Genomic DNA, 21,820 nt, shown 5'->3' with positions numbered 1-21,820 from the left:
AACCCGGTGGTGGCTCAAACCTTGTACACGCAACTTATCTCTTCGGATCTGTTGGTTGATGTGATTCTGATGTTGTTGATCTTGAGATGGTCTTTCAAACCCATGCGAGAAATTAAAAATATAATCTTGTGACATAGAATTCAATGAGATTTTGTTCTTGTTGTGCTGCAGCTGCTCTTGGAATCTGGCTACTTCCATATCATCACCATCTTCTTTGGAGCAATCTTGAAGAAAAACACATGCATAGATCGGTTTACAGACAAAAAAGGGGGTAAAAGAAAAAGTAGCACATGAGGGTTTCTTGAAGCTTTGTGAAATTCGATATAATTACAGAAAGAATAAACCAGAAACTGTCGAATTTAGAAATTGTAAAGCATCTACACAGTAGTAACCTCTATGAGGAGGTGTGAGAGAGAGATATCGTTGTCGAAGTTCTTCAATTCTTGCTTGACTGTCGTTTTTCCTCTTTCTCTTTCTATGTCTCTTCCCTTTTCTTTCTCTTTGTTTCTCTTTTACAGTGCTGAGTGTTCTCTGCAATCGCCTTCTCGAAAGAGAGAGAGTGCGTGAGAGAGAAAGAGACGAACTACTTTGTAGTAATATATATATATATATATATATATATATATATATATATATATATATATATATATATATATATATATATATAAGGTTAAGTTATTTTGTTTTCACTATCTATTGTATACATGTATGATTGATTATGTACCAATCATTTTAATTATTTTAAAAAAGTAATTAATACATATTACATGTTGAAGATATAATGGGTATTAATTACATCTTCAACATTTAATATTTATTAATTAGTTTCTTAAAATAGCTAAAATGATTGGTCCAGAATCAATTATACAGACACAAAATGAATAGTGAAAACATTTGAACCTATATATATATATATATATATATATATATATATATATATATATATATATATATATATATGAGAGTGTTCAATCGAGAACATTTTTCCCGCAACAACATTTGATAACAAAAGTTACATTTTAATTTTTCAAGGTGGCATAACTATAAATAAGTTAACAATTGGCTCCAACATATCACATTTTAAAAATAAAGGGGTATAATCGTTAAAATGAAATCACATTTTAAAAATAAAGAGGTATAATCGTTAAAATGAATATAAACTGTTTCCATACATACATTGTCTGAATCCTCAACAAAAACTTTCATTTTCTCTTAACAAAAAATTCTTGCTTTTCTCCAACAATTCTTCCATTTTCAAGTATTTTCAACAAAAAACGAACAAAATGTCGTCAAAAACATGGAAAACGCAATCAAAAGCTTCATCGAAAGGTATCACAACGCACATTTAACTTTTTTTTATTTTTTGCTGAATATCACTCGATTTCATGATTATCAACCTTTTTTTGATGAATATTATTCGATTTTCGAGTTTTCCTACTGTTAGTTTTATCAATATACAGGAAATCGGCATTATTCAAAAAAAAAATTTGAAATCAAACCATAGTTTCGATGTCAAAAAAATTAGTATAATTTTCTATTAAATAACACTCAGTTTTACCAATATTAACGGTTAAGTTATCAATTTAGCGTTTTGTTATTCATTTATTGTGTAAATAAAGTCGGTTTGTTTAAACGTTTGAGGAAAAACATTCCAAAAAGATGATAGATCCAATAAACATGAATGAAGGTGATAAATCATATGATATGTTCAATCATATATGATTTTCTGATGAAATCTTACTTATAATGAGCGTTTGCAATCATATATGATTTGTTGATTTTATAATCTCGAAATGAATTAATCACATGTGATTATATTTATGTATAGAACAAAGATTGAATCACATGTGATCACAATCTATATAAACAGTATACTATTTATTTGTGATGACTTGAAATAATCATATATGCTTTTCTTATAATACATCTACTTGTACAACTCAGAAACCAATAAAAAGCAGCCAAAAACTAAACAAACTACTCAAAAATTTACAAAAGCAACAACAAGAAGACCAACTCAAAATGGTAACAGTTAATCATTCAATAATCAAATATGAGTTTCTAATTATATAAGTATTTTTAAAAAAAAAAAACAAAGAAAAATCTACACAAAAAAAACTACTGAAAGCAAAACAAGAAGAAAATCACCAAGAACTATAGTTGAAAAAGGTACACTCAATCATTAATCACATATGATTAATGTATTTTATGTACCAAAACTGGTTCAATCACATGTGATTATTATCTGTTATGAACATCATATGTACACAAAAGATATTTAATCACGTGTGATTAAAACTGACTTTGTGATTTTCTCATTATATAATGTATTTTTCAATCAAATGTGATTACAATCAAATATGAATTTCTAATTATATCTGTATTTTTTTTTCAGAAAAAAAACAAAGAAAAATCTACACAAAAAAACTATCGAAAGCAAAACAAGAAGAAAATCACCAAGAATTATAGTTGAAAAAGGTACACTCAATCATTAATGACATATGATTGATGTCTTTTATGTACCAACATAGGTTCAATCACATGTGATTTTTATTTGTTATGAACATCATATGTACACAAAAAATATTTAATCACATGTGATTAAAATTGACTTTGTGATTTTCTCATTATATATGCATTTTTCGATCAAATGTGATTACAATCAAATATGAATTTCTAATTATATCTGTATTTTTTTCAGAAAAAAACAAAGAAAAATCTACAAAAAAAAAAAAAAAAACCTACCGAAAGCAAAACAAGAAGAAAATCACCAAGAATTATAGTTGAAAAAGGTACACTCAATTATTAATCACATATGATTGATGTCTTTTATGTACCAAAACAGGTTCAATCACATGTGATTATTATCTGCTATAAACATCATATGTACACAAAAGATATTTAATCACATGTGATTAAAATTGACTTTGTGATTTTCTCGTTATATATGTATTTTTCAATCAAATGTGATTCTAATCTTTTATCTATAAAAAATATATACATTCACTTGTGCTTAACATCTATGAAATAACAATATATTTTTTATTATAACATGTGATTAGCATCTCTAATACATACAAGAAAATCCAATCATCAAAGAATATCTTTTATTATAAATATTGTATGCATTATTTATCATGACTTGTTTTAATCATGTGTGATTTTTATTAAATAGAGAAAACAGATTCAATCACATGAGATTAAAATCTATTATGAACACCTTATGCTTTGGTTTTAATCGTATATGGTTTTCTAATTATGTTTGAATTTATATAGTTACAGAACAAAACATAGAAGTGCCTAAAGAGAAACAACTAAGAAAATCAGCAAGAAAGACAACTGAAAAATGTATAATTCAATCACAAATGGTTATATATATATATATATATATATATATATATATATATATATATATATATATATATATATATATATATATATATATATATATATATATATATATATATATATATCAATAATCCAAAATGATTCATAAAAGACATATGATACTCACTTGTGATTGGATTTGCTTGTTATGACTTCATTAGCATCTTTTATAGGACCGGAGAGGAAAAATGAATCAAAAAAGAAAAAAAAAAGCTGAAGGTCTAGTTTCTGAAACAAAAGAGACTAAAAAAAGAAAGAAGAAGACTATAAATAAGCATTTTGTTACAATTAGAAACAATTATAGCTTTCTTAATGACATTATGTTTTAAGATAGGAATAATCACATATCGGATTAATCAATCGCATATGATTTTACTTATATTTGAATAAAATCATATATGATTGAAAAATATTTGATTAATTTGTTTTAAATCTAATATAATTAAATTCATTAATTGTTATTTTTGATAATATAGGTGCTCACAAAAAAGATTGTGTGAAACAAAAAAGATTTGGTGATCTATTGAAAATGAAAATGACTGAAGTGCAAGGGGCATTAATCCATTATGTTGTTGATAAATTTGATCTGGCAAAAATGAAAATTGTTCTTCGAGAGGGGTTTGAGATCGATGTGACAAGAGAATCAGTGAATCAAATGCTAGGATATCCTTTGAAAAAAAAAACAGTTTTCAAAACTTCCATTTCGAAATGAAAATGATAAATGGACTGAACAATTTGAGAATCAGTGAATCAAATGCTAAAACGAATATTGTCACCTCAGACAATGCGGATATGAAATTCCAGATGAAATTCATTGCTTTGTTGATCAACTTTATTATAGAATCAAGCTCACGCAGAAAAGCAAACATATATCCTCTAAACTACATCATGAAGAATACAAACATAAGCAACAATTATTGGTGCTCCTACTTGCTTAATTGTCTGGTTAAAACAATATGATGTTTTGATTCATCCAATCCAACAAGCAATTTTGTTGGACCATCTGCTTTTTTAGTGGTATGATTTATAACATCTCTTTATTTAATAACATTTATAATCACACGTGGTTTAACAGTAAAATGTTTTAAATCACATATGATTATAAAGACATAATAGTATAATCACTCGTGATTATGATAACAAATATTTTTTTTTTCAGTTGCTTTATGTAGATAGAGTCCATTGTAGTGTAGTTATTGCTTAAAGAAAACGACAAGTTATCTGTCACTGGACATCAGAAAAAATGAAGCTTAGAGAAATTTATGAAAAAGAAATCCTGAAGCAATTTGGTACAAGATATTTAAATGAAGATTTTGTTGAAGAAGATATTAATCAGGAGGTAAATGTATTTATATCAGTTATACAAAAAAAATCTCATTATTTAATAGTTATAATGTTTAATGATATATATTGCTAATTTAAACTTCAAATTAATTCTGATTTAGGAGTATGAAGGAATGATTTTCATGAAGATTAGGAAAATCAATTTGTTGACTGAAAATGGAATCAATAACTTCCCAACAAGTGTAAGATTGAATCATTTGAAAAGTATGCTCGATGAATGTTTTTAATGATGAAGATAAAATTGCTCAAGAAGACAACATAAATGATGATGATGATGATGATGATGATGAAGATAATGACAATGTTAAAGATTGAGAGAACAATGTTATTGTAGGAAGAAGTTTCATGTGAAGTTTAAGATGGAAAATGGTGAAGTCTGTGAATGCATAATTTGATTGATGGTTTACTTAGACAATGTTTACTTTTTCATTAGATGAATGCTTGGTAATTTATTAATGACAATTATTAGGTTTTAATTATATAAATGTTTGAGCACATATATGATATCATGGATATGCGAAGCTTAATATGGATAAATAATATGGATATGTGAAACTTAAATGTTTGAGCATATGTATAATCACATGTGATTATAAACAATTTTTAAATCACATGTGATTAATTTGCATTTATTAAGGACAACGTATGATTTATACATCAATCATATATGATTAAAAAAACAAAAAAAACTTTTAAATACTCAATTACATATGACTATAAATATAAAAGCAAAAAATACAATAGTATAATATGTGATTAAACATATAAACATTAATATAAACACATGTGATTAGAAAAATAATCACATATGATCATTGTATGGTTTATAATTCAAACAAATATGATTATATGTATCCAATAAAATATTGTAAATAAGCACATGTGATTATCATGTCTAACATATGCATACATACAAATTACACTTTAACTAGGAGAAGCCTATGTTCTGCATGGGTCGAAACCACATGTGGTTATATACATAATCATATGTGATTATAAACAATTTTTAAATCACAAGTGATTAATTTGCATTTATTAAGGACAATGTATGATTTATACATCAATCATATATGATTAGAAAAACAAAAAAGAAATTTTGAAATCATATGTGATTAATTTGCATTTATTAAGGATAATGTATGATTTATACATCAATCATATATGATTACAAAAACAAAAAAACTTTTGAATACTCAATCACATATGACTATAAGTATAAAAGAAAAAAATACAATAGTATAATATGTGATTAAACATATAGACATTAATATAAACACATGTGATTAGAAAAATAATCACATATGATCATTGTATGCCTTATAATTCAAACACATAGGGCTAGGGTTTGGGACTAAAAGGTTTCATCAACAACTCTTGAACAGGGACTTTATGCTCTTTTGGATCATCACTACACTAGATCTGAGGTAGCAACCTAAGATCCAACCTCCAAACTCAAGATAGCACTAGATATACTCCCAAAAATCCCACAAATGATAGATCTAGGTGCACAAAAGCTCAAACAACATATCATTACCTCAAATGAAAGCTCCAACTGAAGAGTAAGCTAAATCTCTGCGAAGCCCCTTGCTCCAATCTTCTTGCTTTTCAATTTCCCTGCAAGATTCCCTCCTCCAAGGCTCTAATCTCTCTCAAAGGAAAGCTCACACGAATCCAGGGTTTTTGGAACTCAAAGGGAAGGTAAAGAGGTTGGGGAAGAGGTGTAATGTTCTTTATATAGGGCACAACCCCCGCGATTAGGGTTTTCTCTCTTCAGCACCAACTCGTTGAGTCTCAGCTACCGACTTGGCGAGTTGGCCACTTAATCCCGCGACCAATCCCGCTCCGACTCGGCGAGTCGGAAGACCTACTGGTCGAGTCCCTCCTTAATTTACACTTTAGCCCTTGAACAATACTTCTGAATTTCCGGGATGTTACAACTCTCCCCCACTTAAATTAGGCTTCGTCCTCGAAGCCTACTGCTGCATACATTTCAAAACAAACCCTTGCACTGCAGACTCCAATTTCTCAATAAACTCAGGTTCTTCCAAACACTGCCATCAAACCCCTATAAAGACCAACTCTTTCTCATAGAGTCACGACAACTGCTTCAAGCCAGCCACCGACTTCTCTGTCTACTAACAACCCTTATTAGCCAATGATCACCCGATGGTACTTCCATTGTTCTAAATTACATAATCACTTGCTGAACCTGCTCTAACATCCTCGGGCTGGAAAAAAAACACGAGATGCTAACGATACCTCCAAACATCCCCATGATGAATTACCGCTACATACATAACCTCCTGATCATAACCATACTGAAAATCCAAGGCTCCATCCTCGCCTCCCTTCCGAACTCCTCAGGTTCTATACCACTGGAAATTCTTCCACAACCTCAACAGACACCCAATCCAGATGTGCTTCCATACCATTGGTATTATCACAGTGCTTCTACAACCATAATTGAAATACTCTCAATCATCCATTCTCACTAGTGCTTCCACTTCCGTGAACCAACACTCCCTCCCGGAGTTACATATCTTTCCCTTTCCTTATCCAAGGAAATCTACTTGCCAACCTTGCCACTTCAGACAAGTGTCACGGTGTACACACCCCACTCTACACTATCCCTTGTAGAGTAACCGCTACTCCGTGCATCACATGATCCGAATCTGTTCGCAAGGACTCTCGAGTCCATGCACTGCTTTCCACTAACTTGATCAACACTTGGGGCCAGACCATAGCAGTCATCATTCCCTGGCGACGCATTTCCTCATTCTCCTCATACCGATCCACTAAGACGTACAGAGTCTTCAGCATGGCTGGACCGCCCCTCCAGGCATTCAGCCTATCTGGACCACTCTCGGAACCTTCAACATGTCTGGACCACCCTCCTGGGCCTTCAGCCTGTCTGGACCGTCCTCCCAAGCCTTCGACCAGACTGGTACGCCTTCCGGCCTTTAGTCTTCCCGGTCTGCTCAACTATCATACATCATTCCAACTACCCTTCCAGGGAATCCTTCCCGATCATACTGTTCTAGCCCCTTAGGGGTTCCGAACTCTCGTTCCAATCCCGGAATCCTTTCCATGGCCTAAACCCAGGCCTAACATCAAACACTATCTACCCTAAATCCATGGTCTGCTCCCTGCCCCTACTAGTCTGCCACTTACTCATACCAGCCCACACTCTTGGCTGACTGAAACACCGCTGACTTCCAAACAGCTAATCAACCTCAAATACTTGTCAATCCTCCTGATAATTTTCCAATTGTAACATCTCGAAATATCAAGAGTAGAGCTGAAGGGCTAAAAGAGTAGATTGGAAAAAGAGGAACTCGGCGAGTCCATGGGTGGACTCGGCGAGTAGGGTCGCGAATTGGTCGCGTGTTAAGTGGCCGTCTCGGCGAGTCAGAGGCTGGACTTGGCGAGTAGGCGCTGAGTGGAGAAAACCCTAATTCTCGGGGTTGAGCCCTATATAAAGAACATAACATTCATTCCCCCAGCCTCTTTACTCATCCTCAAGTCCAGAAACCCTAACCTTCATGTGTGAGTGGATCAAGTTGCATTTGGAAGCTTGGAGAAGCAATTGTTGAGGAAATCTTGAAGGGTAGGAGGCTTGGAGCAAGGGGCTTTGCTTGGATTCGAGTTTCATCGCTGTTGGGGCGTTCTTTTGAGGTATTATCTCGTTCTTGGGCTATTACTCATATAGATTCATCATCTTGGGGTTTATGGGAGCTCATCTTGGTATGTTTTGGAGTTTGGAGGTTAGATCTGAGGTTGGTACCTCAGATCTGGAGTGGTGATGGTCCAAATATGCATAAAGTCCCTATGTTTGAGTGTTTAGTGAAGCCATCATGTCCCAAACCCTAGCCCTAGAGTGTAAAAGGCCTAGATCTCTTTGTATTCATGTAAAGTTTGCCACTTTACGTGATGGATGGTTAGTAGGAGGCTAAATCTATGTTTTGGATCAATTTCATGGCCTGGAATGCTTCTGTATGGATTCAGACCGGTGGTACTCGGTGAGTCACATGGGGTAGACTCGGCGAGTAGCTTGAAGGTGAGCTGAAACTCGACGAGTTGGAAGAACAACTCGGCGAGTAGGTTGAAGATAGCCTTAGACTCGACGAGTCTATTCTTGGACTCGGCGAGTCTTGTCGAAGAGTCCCAATCTTTTCTGGTTGAGCCGTGAATCGGTGAGTCAAGGGGATGAATCGATTAGTTGTATGTGAGTGGACTCAGAGTTGTTGAACTCGGCAAGTCTCGGGGTGAGTCGGCGAGTTGAGTCGCGGATTGGAGAATTTCTGAGTATGGGGACTCGGTGAGTCATCGGGTTGACTCGGCGAGTAAAGTCAGTCAGGGGTTGACTTTTACCAAGGGTTGACCAGTGGTTTCCAGGGGCAGTTTGGTAATTGTTGGATATTGTTTTGAGTATTAGTGCCTTGGTGGTTGTCCAGTGGTGGAGATCGTATCAGTGATCGGAGCAGCTTGGGTTATCTGTTCAGTCAGCAGTTTCGTGGTGAGTTATCCTCACTATATCAACAGGGTGTAAGGCACCAAGGCCGGCCCTTATCGGATTGAGATCCGGGTATTTGTTGTTATGTTATTGCTTTGATATGTTTGCATCCTGGTAGCTAGGATGGTATATGTTAGAGACCTGGTTGAGATAGGTATCCTGAGATGTAGGGTGATGCTATGCTAGTCACCGGTTAGGTCGGTATCCTGGTTAGGATGATGATATGTTATGTGATCTGTTTGATCGGTTTGTTGACTGTGAATTGCTATATGATTGTATGTTTATGTGCACATGGTTGTTTGGACTAGAGTTGGGTTGACGTGGGTCCTGCTTTGTGCTGTAGGCCAAGATACCCAGGGCGGACCGGTTGTCCCGAAGGCCCAGCGATCGGTCCGGATAGGTTGTAGGCCCCAAGAGGGCGGACCAGATGTACCGAGGCTCGGAGAGTGGACCAGGCCGACTGAAGGCCCGGTGCGGGCGGACCAATCACACTGCAGACTCGATGTATGTGGTTAGATTCGGAGAGAGGACCAAGTCGATTGAAGGCCTGGTGCGGGCGGACGAATCACACTGTAGACTCAAGGTATATAGCTAGATTCGGAAGGTGGACCAGGTGGACTGTTGGCCGGTGCGGCGGACCAGTCACACAGTAGACCTGAGGTGCATGGCTGTTCTGTGATCGGATATGTTATGGCATGTTATGCGTGTATGGTATATGTGGTTGGTATTTTGGGGATATCTCACTAAGATTTCAGGCTTACAGATGTGGTTTAATGTTTTTCAGGTTCTTAAGGAGACCGTGGCAAGGCGAAGGCATGATCGTACCGCTCCTCGTGTTTGTATTGTGATGAGATTCTGGGAACACTTAAAATAAATTGTTTTGAAAACGTTTTTGTTATAACTTTAATGGAATCGGGTTGTTTTCGAAAATTTTAAATTGGTTGAAATTTTTGGTCGTTACAAGTTGGTATTAGAGCCTTGGTTTGAGTGAATTGGAGAAACACTCGTGTGACTCCAGTCTCAAATCGAGGAGAGTTTTCAAAAGAGAATTTAAAATGGTTTTCAAAATGAGTAATGGAGGACGCGGAGGTACGATCAGCCGGAGCTAGTAAGTAACCCCAAAATACCATGCATGTTATTTGTTTTTGAGCTTTAATAGAACAGCATGCTAGTGTTAGGCTAGGGATCTTCAGGATTTCATGATAATGTTGCCTGATTGTGATGCCTGTAGCCTAGGGTTCCTTGTGAGAGATTTCCAGTGTTCCTCTAGTGGTGAGGGTTGAGCGCTTGTTTGTATGTTTTCACTAGGGTGTTGTGGTAGTACTTCATACAAATATGGGTAGGTGTGGAAGGTAGTATGGGCCCGTACTACTGAAAGCACAGGACCCATACGCGTATCAGGGAAACTATGACCTCTAGGGTTGGGTTGAGAGAGTCGGTTCCCGGGATAGTGGGAAGTGTCTGAGATTTTGTGTGGTGTTTTTCAGTATGGAGATTCCGAGGCATGCTGGGAGTGGATCTGGATCAGGATCGGGAGCAAGAGAGGGAGTTCCGGGCGGGTCAGTACCGTCCGAGGTTATTGGTCAGATGAGCACGTGCGAGTTGGATGCGAGGATTCGTGAGATCCTGCTTGATGAGATTGCTGAGTTGTTCCGGGCTGAGTTGTCGGAGCTGTTTGGGTTGATCAAGACCGCCATGGTTGAGTATTTTGATGAGCGCTATGCAGCTCTCACTGAGACGGCTGCAGCGGCGGCTACAACAGCTGTAGCAGCGGCAGGGGGAGGTGCTGGTCAGGGCTTTCAGTATCGGGACTTCGATAATACGAAGCCTTCCACCTTCGATGGAGTTCAGGACCCGATTGTTGCTATGAGGTGGTTATCGGACATGGAGGGATGTTTCTTCACGTGTTCATGCCCTGTTGAGCAGAGGGTGAGGTGTGCTCTGAACCTGTTGAGGCTCGGGGCGAAGGATTGGTGGAGATTGACCACGGGGTCATATTCGGATGCCCAGAGGGCTGCGGTTTTATGCGATCAGCTCAGAGAGATGTTCAACACTCGTTATGTCCCGCGAGTTGAGAGGGAGAGATTGGCTCAGGAGTTCCTTGAGCTGAAGCAGGATTCGAAGTCAGTGACTGAGATCACTAGGATGTTCACTGAGAGGGCGATGTTCTGCCCTGAGTTCGCTTCGGAGCAGGCTCAGATGTCTCGATATCTGAGCATGCTCAAGAGGGATATCAGACAGTTTGTGTCTACGCAGAGGTGCGAGACCTTGTTGGAGTTGCAGGAGGCCGCCAGGCGGTGCGAGTTAGAGATTGAGTTGCAGATGCGTGAGTTGAGGCAGGCTCTAGTACAGTTGCAGCCGGCGCCAAAACGGTCCAAGACTGTTGATTCTAGAGTGGGGGATCTGAGTAGCCACACTTGTGGGAAGTGTGGAAGGAGTCACGCCGGAGTTTGTAGGTCCAGTGGTGCATGTCGCAAGTGCGGAAAGGAGGGGCACTATGCGAGGGATTGTCGACAGTCAGCACCGGTTCAGGATTTGAGGATTTGTTACCGTTGTCATTAGGTTGGACATTTGAGGGTCGACTTTCCACAGCTCGCTGTAGGACCAGTTTAGGCTCCAGCACCGGCCACTTTGAGGATCACGGGTGGAGGTCAGGGTGGAGCGGAGCCCCCAAGGGCTCAGGGTCGTGTTTTTCAGCTTGCAGCAGAGGAGGTCAGAGCAGTGCCGGATGCAGCTGCGGGTATGTTTCTTCCTTGATGTCTTGTTATCTTATGATTATTGTGGAGTATTATTTATGTGCTAGTATCTTTGTGTGGTTCTCGGTGTGGTATCTGTTGTACTTTGAGGATTATGATTATGGGTTAGTGTTGGGAATTTCGTTGGTTATCATTCATGGGGTTGTTAGTGGGAATCTGGCGTTCGTCTGAATGTCGGGTAGCATCTGTTTTCTGAGGAGTGGTTAGCTACAGATTGAGTTTCTTTCGAGCGGGATGATCAGTGTGGAAATGTGATTTTGTGAAGGTTGCTAGTGCTAGTGGGAAATCTGTCCGCGTGTAAGTGTGGTGTTGTGCAGGGTTGTTTTGGGAGGTCGGTGATAGCGACCGGTGGTTGATATTTAGTGCCCTAAGTGGGGGAGAATTGGAAAATTCTCCGGATGATCGATGAGTATGTGAGATTGTCGAGCTCTCTGGGATTCAGCAGTGCTCTGTCAGCCAAGAGCGTAGGCTGGCATGAGTAAGTGGCAGGCATGCGTGGCGGAATACAAACCAAGGGTACTTATTTGCGGAGGATCTGGGATCAAGCCGGGATTGAGTTGTGTGATGGAGATAGATTTCGGAACCCCTAGAGGGCTAGAACGGTATGCATGGGAAGATTTACAGGAGAGATAGCTCGGAATGATGAATGCTAGTTGAGCGGTCTGGATAGACTGAAGGCCGGTAGGCTTACCAGTCAGGCCGAAGGCTCGGAGAACGGTCCAGCTAAACTGAAGGCACTGAGAGCGGTCCAGATTGGCTGAAGGTTCTGAGAGTGGTCCAGATTGGCTGAAGGCCTGGTGAGGCGGTCCAGTCATGCCAAAGACTCTGCATGTATTGTTGGATCGGTTCGAGGATATGGTTTGTGTATGTTGCGGTGTGGTAGCATTTGAAGGTCTGGCCCCAGGTAGTGATCTTGATTAGTTGAGATAGTGCATGGGCTTGAGAGTCCCTGCGATTAGAGTCAGAGTATGTGTGTTGGATGGATAGCGGTTACGCTATGAAGGAGTGGTGTAGCGTTGGACGAGAACCGTGGCACTTGTCGGAGTGACAAGGCGGCCAAGTGGATTCCTTGGTAAAGGAATGAGAGAGGAGTGTAACTCCGAGAGGGAGTGCAAGTTCACGGAAGTGAAAGCGGCAGAGTAGAGTTATGATTAGAGTGATCCGAGTATGGTCATTGAGCAGTGTGTTTGCGGCAGTGGGATTGAATCACATCCGGTTTGGGATGTCTGCTGAGGTCGCGGAAGGAACTTCGCGGGTGCAGAGCCAATAGGCTCGGAAGGGATGCAGGGAGGGAGTCTCGGGCTCTCAGTGTGATTCTGATTAGGGAAGTGCGTATGTAGCAGTGGTTCATCCTGGGGGATGTTTGGAGATGTCATCAGTGTATTGGGTTTTCCCAACCTGAGGGTGCTAGAGCTAGTTCAACATGTGTATGTGATTGCAAGAGGAGAACTCATGGGAGTTGTTCTGAAGAATGTGTCTTTCTGTCAGCAGAATGACTAGAGTTGGACTCGAATCGAGAATCCGGTGGTGCATGGTTATTTCTAACTCATATGGGTCGAGTGATGGTTGTGATTTGGAGCAGTGTTTCATCATGCGTAGTACTCAGTTGTTAAGTGGAGTTATCAGAGGGTAAAGCCGGTAGCCGGCTTGAGTCGGTGGTTAGGACACCGTAAGAAAGGAGAAAGTGAGCTTCTGGTTTCTATGGTTGTGTTTTGAGGAACCTGGTTGGGTTAATGCCAGGTGGTGCGTGGCAGGAGTATTTCTAGAGTTGAGTCGTTGCAAGCTTCGAGGACGAAGCCTAATTTAAGTGGGGGAGAATTGTAACATCCCGAAATATCAAGAGTAGAGTTGAAGGGCTAAAAGAGTATATTGGAAATAGAGGAACTCGACGAGTCCATGCGTGGACTCGGCGAGTAGGGTCGCGAATTGGTCGCGTGTTAAGTGGCCGACTCGGCGAGTAGGCGCTGAGTGGAGAAAACCCTAATTCTCGGGGTTGAGCCCTATATAAAGAACATAACATTCATTCCCCCAGCCTCTTTACTCATCCTCAAGTCCAGAAACCCTAACCTTCGTGTGTGAGTGGATCAAGTTGCATTTGGAAGCTTGGAGAAGCAATTGTTGAGGAAATATTCAAGGGTAGGAGGATTGGAGCAAGGGGCTTTGCTTGGATTCGAGTTTCATTGCTGTTGGGGCATTCTTTTGAGTTATTATCTCGTTCTTGGGCTATTACTCATATAGATTCATCATCTTGGGGTTTATGGGAGTTCATTTTGGTATGTTTTGGAGTTTGGAGGTTAGATCTGAGGTTGCTACCTCAGATCTGGAGTGGTGATGGTCCAAATATGCATAAAGTCGCTATGTTTGAGTGTTTAGTGAAGCCATCATGTCCCAAACCCTAGCCCTAGATTGTAAAAGGCCTAGATCTCTTTGGATTCATGTAAAGTTTGCCACTTTACGTGATGGATGGTTTGTAGGAGACTAGATCTATGTTTTGGATCAATTTCATGGCCTGGAATGCTTCTGTATGGATTCAGACCGGTGGTACTCGGCGAGTCACATGGGGTAGACTCGGCGAGTAGCTTGAAGGTGAGCTGAAACTCGACGAGGTGGAAGAACAACTCGGCGAGTAGGTTGAAGATAGCCTTAGACTCGACGAGTCTATTCTTGGACTCGGCGAGTCTTGTCGAAGAGTCCCAATCTTTTCTGGTTGAGCCGTGAATCGGTGAGTCAAGGGGATGACTCGATGAGTTGTATGTGAGTGGACTCAGAGTTGTTGAACTCGGCGAGTCTCGGGGTGAGTCGGCGAGTTGAGTCGCGGATTGGAGAATTTCTGAGTATGGGGACTCGGTGAATCATTGGGTTGACTCGGCGAGTAGAGTCAGTCAGGGGTTGACTTTTACCAAGGGTTGACCAGTGGTTTCCAGGGGCAGTTTGGTAATTGTTGGATATTGTTTTGAGTATAGTGCCTTGGTGGTTGTCCAGTGGTGGAGATCGTATCAGTGATCAGAGTAGCTTGGGTTATCTGTTCATTCAGCAGTTTCCAGGTGAGTTATCCTCACTATATCAACAGGGTCTAAGGCACCAAGGCCGGCCCTTATCGGATTGAGATCCGGGTATTTGTTGTTATGTTATAGCTTTGATATGTTTGCATCCTGGTAGCTAGGATGGTATATGTTAGAGACTTGGTTGAGATAGGTATCCTGAGATGTAGGGTGATGCTATGCTAGTGACCGGTTAGGTCGGTATCCTGGTTAGGATGATGATATGTTATGTGATCTGTTTGATCGGCTTGTTGACTATGAATTGCTATATGATTGTATCTTTATGTGCACATGGTTGTTTGGACTGGAGTTGGGTTGACGCGGGTCCTGCTTTGTGTTGTAGGCCAAGATACCCAGGGCGGACCGGTTGTCCCGATGGCCCAACGAGCGGTCCAGATAGGCTGTAGGCCCCAAGAGGGCGGACCAGATGTACCGAGGCTCAGAGAGTGGACCAGGCCGATTGAAGGCCCGGTGCGGGCGGACCAGTCATACTGTAGACTCAGAGAGTGGACCAGGTGGATTGAAGGCCCGGTGCGGGCGGACCAATCACACTGCAGACTCGATGTATGTGGTTAGATTCGGAGAGTGGACCAGGTGGATTGAAGTCTCGGTTCGGGCAGACCAATCACACTGTAGACTCAAGGTATATAGCTAGAGTCGGAGGGTGGACCAGGTGGACTGTTGGCCGGTGCGGCAGACCAGTCACACAGTAGACCCGAAGTGCATGGCTGTTCTGTGATCGGATATGTTATGGCATGTTATGCGTGTATGGTATATGTGGTTGGTATTTTGGGGATATATCACTAAGCTTTCGGGCTTACAGTTGTGGTTTAATGTTTTTCAGGCTCTTAAGGAGACTGTGGCAAGGCGAAGGCATGATCGTACCGCTCCTCGTGTTTATATTGTGATGAGATTCTGGAAACACTTAAAATAAATTGTATTGAAAATGTTTTTGTTATAACTTTAATGGAATCGGGTTGTTTTCGAAAATTTTAAATTGGTTGAAATTTTTGGTCGTTACACAAATTCTCCCCACTTAGAGCACTAACTACCAACCACTGGTGACCCAACCGACATAACTTAAACATTCTTACTCAATGAATTCTCTTTTACTTGAACTGAATCAAAACGAGCAACCTCCACAAAATCACTTCTCCGACACCGCACATCTCGCACTCTAAGGGAGTTCGACTCATCGCTGAACACTTCTCAAATCGCAATTGCTATACCCGACAACAAGATCAATCAACCAAAATCTAACCATCAATCCCTTGGATGCTAACTGATTTCAACCCCTAACTACCGACCCCCATATAATACCATAAATTATGCGAACAAGACTAGCAGATATAATACCCCATAACAACCATAAGATAACAAGATAGCAAGAAGGAAACGTATCTGCAGCTACATCCGGCTCTGCCCTGACCTCCTCTGCTATAAGCTAAAAAGCATGCCCCTGAGCCCTCGGGGGCTTTGCTCCACCCTGATCTCCCCCCGTAATCCTTAAAATGGCCGGTGCTATAGCCTACACCGGTCCTGCAGCAAGCTGTGGACAGTTGACCCTCAAGTGTCGAACCTGATGGTAGTGATAGCAAATCCACAAATCCTGAACCGGGGCTGTTTGCCGACAATCCCTCGCATAATGCCCCTCCTTTCCGCACTTGCGGCATGCACCACCGGACCTACAAACTCCAGTGTGACCCTTCCCACACTTCCCACAAGTGCGGCTGCTCTGATCTCCTAATCTAGAATCAACGGTCTTGGAACGTTTCGGCGCTGGCTACGACTGCACCGGAGCCTGCCTTTGCTCTCGCAACTACGACTCAATCTGATCCTGCTCCGAAGCAAACTCAGGACAAAACATCACCCTCTCAGTGAACATCCTGGTGATCTCCGTCACCGACTCCAAATCCTGCTTCAGCTCTAGGAACTCCTGAGCTAATCTCTCCCTCTCAACTCGCGGAACATAGCGAGTGCTGAACATCTCTCTGAACTGATCCCAAGAAACCGCAGCTCGCTGCGCATCAGAATACGATCCCGTGGTCAACCTCCACCAACCCTTCGCCCCGAGCCTCAAAAGGTTCAGAGCACACCTCACCCTCTGATCAGCAGGGCATGAACACGTGAAGAAACACCCCTGCACGTCTGATAACCATCTCATAGCAACAATCGGGTCCTGAACTCCATCGAAGGTAGGGGGCTTCGTATTATCGAAGTCCCGATATTGGAAACCTCTATCGGCTCCTCCCCCTGCCGCTGCTACAGCTGTTGTAGCTGTCGCGGTAGCTGTCTCTATTAGAGCTGCATAACGCTCATTAAAATACTCAACCATAGCGGTCTTGATCGACCCAAACAGTTTCGACAACTCAGCCCGGAACATCGCAACAACCTCATCATGCAGGATCTCACGAATCCTAGCATCCAAATCTTCTGTGCCCATCTGACCAATAACCTCGGGCGGTACTGACCCACCCTGACCGCCCTCTCCTGCTGCCGATCCTGATCCGGATCCGCTCCTAGCATGCCTCATAACCACCATACTGAAAATACCGCAAAACATCAAATACCTCCCACTAACCCGGGAACCGACTCTCAACCCATACCTAGGGGTTGTGACTTCCTTGATACGCGTATGGGTCCTGTGCTTTCAGTAATACGAGCCCATACTACCTTCCACACCTACCCATATTTATATCAAGTATCACCACAACACCCTAGTGATGAACAGGCATAACTAGCACTCAACCCTCACTCCTAGAGGAACACTGGAAACCTCAAACAAAAAGAAACCCTAGGCTAGCAGGCATCATAAATCAGGCAACTCTATCATGCAATTCCTGAGGATCCCTAGCCTAGTACTAGCACGTTGTTCATTCATATCTCAAAACAATTATCTTGTATGGTATTTTGGGGTTACTTACTGGCTCCGGCTGATCGTACCTCCGTGTCCCCCTCTACTCATTTTGAAAACCATTTTAAATTCTCTTTTTGAAAACTCTCCTTGATCTGTGTAACAACCCAAAAATTTCCGTTAGTTTTAACGTCGAAATTAATTACGTCAAAAATTAGCCAAATTTATCCCGAAAATATTTTTGATCGGAATTAAACCCGTTGGAATATTTTAAATAATATTCATCAAGCGAAACAAAATTAAGGCGGTATAATTTTAAAATTTGCCGTGATTAACAAAAGTCGTGAAAAACCTCGTTCGCGGTTGGTGTCAGGTGAACCCCAACCAGGCCATAAACTCCACCCTATATAAGGGTTGACTGGGTTTCATTCCCACCTTTTTTTTCCTCACCTTAGACACGCCCTCTCTCTACTTTCTCTCTCTACAAAACGGGTTTTGGTACAAAATAGCCCCTTCGAGCTTCAAATCGGTAAAATAACCCTCCTAGCTTGTTGTTTAACTCATCTAGCTTGCAAATTCGTGTTTAAATTACCCAAAACTCCCAAGAACATGAGTTTACGGTCCAAGAACACCTTCATGGATCGTAAACACTCATAATGGGGTTTTAATGCTCAAAAACACTTCCAAACCGCTTCTAATGCTTAGCAATGCCTTAGAGGCTTACACGAAAGGACTTAGAACACCAAAATCGGGAAAAATGGGGAGTAAACATGAGTTTACAGTCTAGGAACATCCTAGACCGTAAACCCATCTCCATGGACCACAAACACTTGCTTAAGTGTTAAACTACCCCTTAAACACCTCCAAGAGCTTCCATGAACTTCCTTGAGTGCATAGAACCTTATTTTCCTTCATGATATGCACCAAAGCATACAAAAATATGTCACACTTGAGTTTACAGCCCAAGAAGGTTCTTGGAACGTAAACACCCATTCTCAAACCATAAACACCCCCAAGGGGTGTTAAAGTGCCCTTAACACTTTGTATGGCTTGGAATTGGACCTAGAGCTTAGTATGCTTAACCTACAACCACAAAAACACATGATTTATGGACTAACATGAGTTTACTGTCGTAAAATCATGTGTTTAAGGTAGTAAACTCTCCAAGAACATCTTCTTAGACCGTAAACACCTTTCCAAGGTGTTTAAGTGCCCTAAACACCTTCCTATGCTCATAAAAGTGACTAGAACCTTACATGCATGAGTTAGAACCACCAAACAACAAAAGAAATGGTCAAACATGAGATTAAGACCGTAAACTCATGTGTTTACGGCCGTAAACTCCTCAAGGAGTGTCAATGGATCGTAAACTCCTCAAATGGTCCATTTTGAGGCCTTAAACCCTTCCTATGCCCTAGAATTGAACCTAGCCTATTTACACAAGTGTTATAAGACCTTAATGCATCAAAGAACACACCACCCATGATTTTACAGCCGTAAACTCATGGGGATATGGTCATAGGGCCGTAAACTCTATAAAGAGTTTACTCTTGAAGAGTAAACTCCCTAATTGGGCCATACACTCCCTTAGATGTTACCCGTGACACTCCTAGCACTTGACCAAATTGTTTTCCGCATTTTAGGATGTGTATACGTGTTTAAATTAGTATTATATTTACTAATTCTATGTAAACATATGTCATCATATGTTAATAGGTCATTAACTGTGTTCAAGTCTTTACTTGACACCGAGCACCCAATCGGCACTTTCGTTCGATCCGCTTACAACAGGTGAGTTCATACCCTTGAATTAACCTTTTAAATGTTTTTACATGCTTTTATGGTGGGGTGGGGTGGGGGGAATACAAGTTAAAACATGCCAGTTATCATATCAATCACATGTGATTGATAACTCGCATGCACAAGGATTTATTACACTGTCAACTGTTTTACCAAGTATGATACTGTAAATGTTTTTCCAAAACGTCTTTACTTGTTCAAAGATTTTCTCAAATTGTCTCTCGAGTTGTATGTTTTACTTCAAATTCAGTTACAACAGCATTTGAAACAAAGGTTTTCTTTACTTATAGTGTTTTATCATAAATTACATTCAAAACGTGTTTATGAAAGGTTTTCAAAGGATTTCTAAAGGTTTTTCAAACTTATGTTACTAAAGAATACCAAGTTGTGATTTTTTTAAGTGTAAAGGTTTTCCAAAGTTTTCATCAAAGTTTTCTTCCATGTTTTTATACTCCTACTTCGTTAGATACTACTGCTTCGTTATGCTTCCACTTAGTTAATACTCCTACTTAGTTAAATGCTACTACTTTGATAACACTTCTACTTCGTGAACCGCTTCTACTTTATTAACGCTCCTACTTATTAACACTTCTACTTTGTTAACGCTTCTACTTTATTAACGCTCCTACTTATTAACGCTTCTACTTGTTAACGCTTCTACTTGTCAACGCTTCTACTTCGTGAAACGCTCCTACTTATTAACGCTTCTACTTGTTAACGTTTTTACTTCGTTAAACACTTCAACTTCGTTAAATGTTTCTACTTAGTTAAGTGTATGCTTGTACTTGTATAGATATATATAAATAATGTTTAAAGGACTTAGGAAGGCTAGTTCGCCCTATTTCCTTTTCTTCGTTGGGATGTGATCTGGTGGGATCGGATATCCGTCTGAAGGTCGTTTGATTGTTAATTATATATTATGTATACATGTATAGACATATAGGTTTACATCGATCAGTTCAGTTATGAGTCTCTACTGTTAGTCCAGCACTTACATCATAATTCACTGTTCGAGATGCATCCTCAAGACACGGATCTCCCCGTCGTCGAGTTGGTAACCAGAGTCTCCTGTAGGGAGAGCGGACATTGTGTGTATAGATCTATACGGGACTAACACCCCCGCACCCTGACTACTAGCTACAGTCCACGGGCTACCAAGCCAAGGGGTGACGAATGTCATACTTACACCGACACTTGCAGGGCGTCAAGTACTCTAGTGTTGATTAGTATGGTTACGAGTATCTCCATGTTTACCTTATAATTCATGGCCTTAAGGTAATGATGTTTAACAATGTATGTTGGAAACACACTCTTAGAATTACACTCTGTTTTAGACCTTGCTAGGTGTATCTTACATTTGATACCGTCTGGGGTCTGTGTTTCTCTGTTTTAGACCTTGCTAGCCGTATCGTACATTTGATACCGTCTGGGGTCTGTGTCTCCTTTTGTTAGACTGAGCCAGGCGTGTCGTTCATTCGATACTCTCTTTAAATTCAAATACTGTGTTTTGGTAATGATAATATTTCGGGGAAATTCTCTTTAAAACATAACACTGTCGGGTCTTGGTAGAAGACTGCTTTTATTTAGAAAATATAGGATTTTCTGGAAGGGATTCTAATACCATATTTTACCAAAGTATAAGAACATCCAGAATCTAAACACTCGAACACAAGTATCACAAGAAGAACAAGATTAAAAGTCTTCGGATGTTGAGCATTACCATCAAACCTGGGCAGTTATGCAATCGTAAGCTGGAATAAATGTAACCTGGTCAACTACATTTATTCGAGATGCGATGAACGTGTGCTTGGGAGTGATAGTGGTGTTGCAACAGGTCTGAAACTTCCCAACTAGGAATGCTAGAGCCAAACATAAAGTTTAAAATACTATGGGAGTATTTTGGAATACTAAAAGACTCACATTAACCCCAGAATCATATTCATAAGTTAAGAAACAAACAAGAAATTAAAATACCATAGGGGTATTTTAGAATCCATAGATAACCGTGTGTGAAGAACTAAAAAGATCTTTACTAATATACCTACAATTACAGAGGGTATACTTCCAAGGTTATATATAATAAGGATCCCATAGGCTAAGAATGTGTGGTTTGGCTCTACTTCCT

The 21,820-nt window shown here is 40.2% G+C and overlaps 1 protein-coding gene across 1 annotated transcript in view; it reads left to right on the top strand.

The window, feature by feature from the left end:
* The first annotated feature begins 4,630 nt into the window (after positions 1 to 4,630).
* The window catches only part of LOC128133744 (uncharacterized), a 31,318-nt gene continuing 14,128 nt past the window's right edge, over positions 4,631 to 21,820 (top strand). Inside the window, exons 1-3 of the mRNA XM_052771274.1 lie at positions 4,631 to 4,726; positions 4,833 to 4,911; positions 4,967 to 5,034. Coding sequence (XP_052627234.1) covers positions 4,631 to 4,726; positions 4,833 to 4,911; positions 4,967 to 5,034 — 243 coding nt within the window. The remainder of the gene's footprint in view (positions 4,727 to 4,832; positions 4,912 to 4,966; positions 5,035 to 21,820) is intronic.

Source organism: Lactuca sativa, chromosome 4, assembly GCF_002870075.4.
Source record: "Lactuca sativa cultivar Salinas chromosome 4, Lsat_Salinas_v11, whole genome shotgun sequence".
In the NCBI taxonomy this organism is placed as follows: Eukaryota; Viridiplantae; Streptophyta; class Magnoliopsida; order Asterales; family Asteraceae; genus Lactuca; species Lactuca sativa.
Note: the sequence above shows the minus strand (reverse complement) of the source record. Positions and strands in the feature narration are given on the sequence as shown.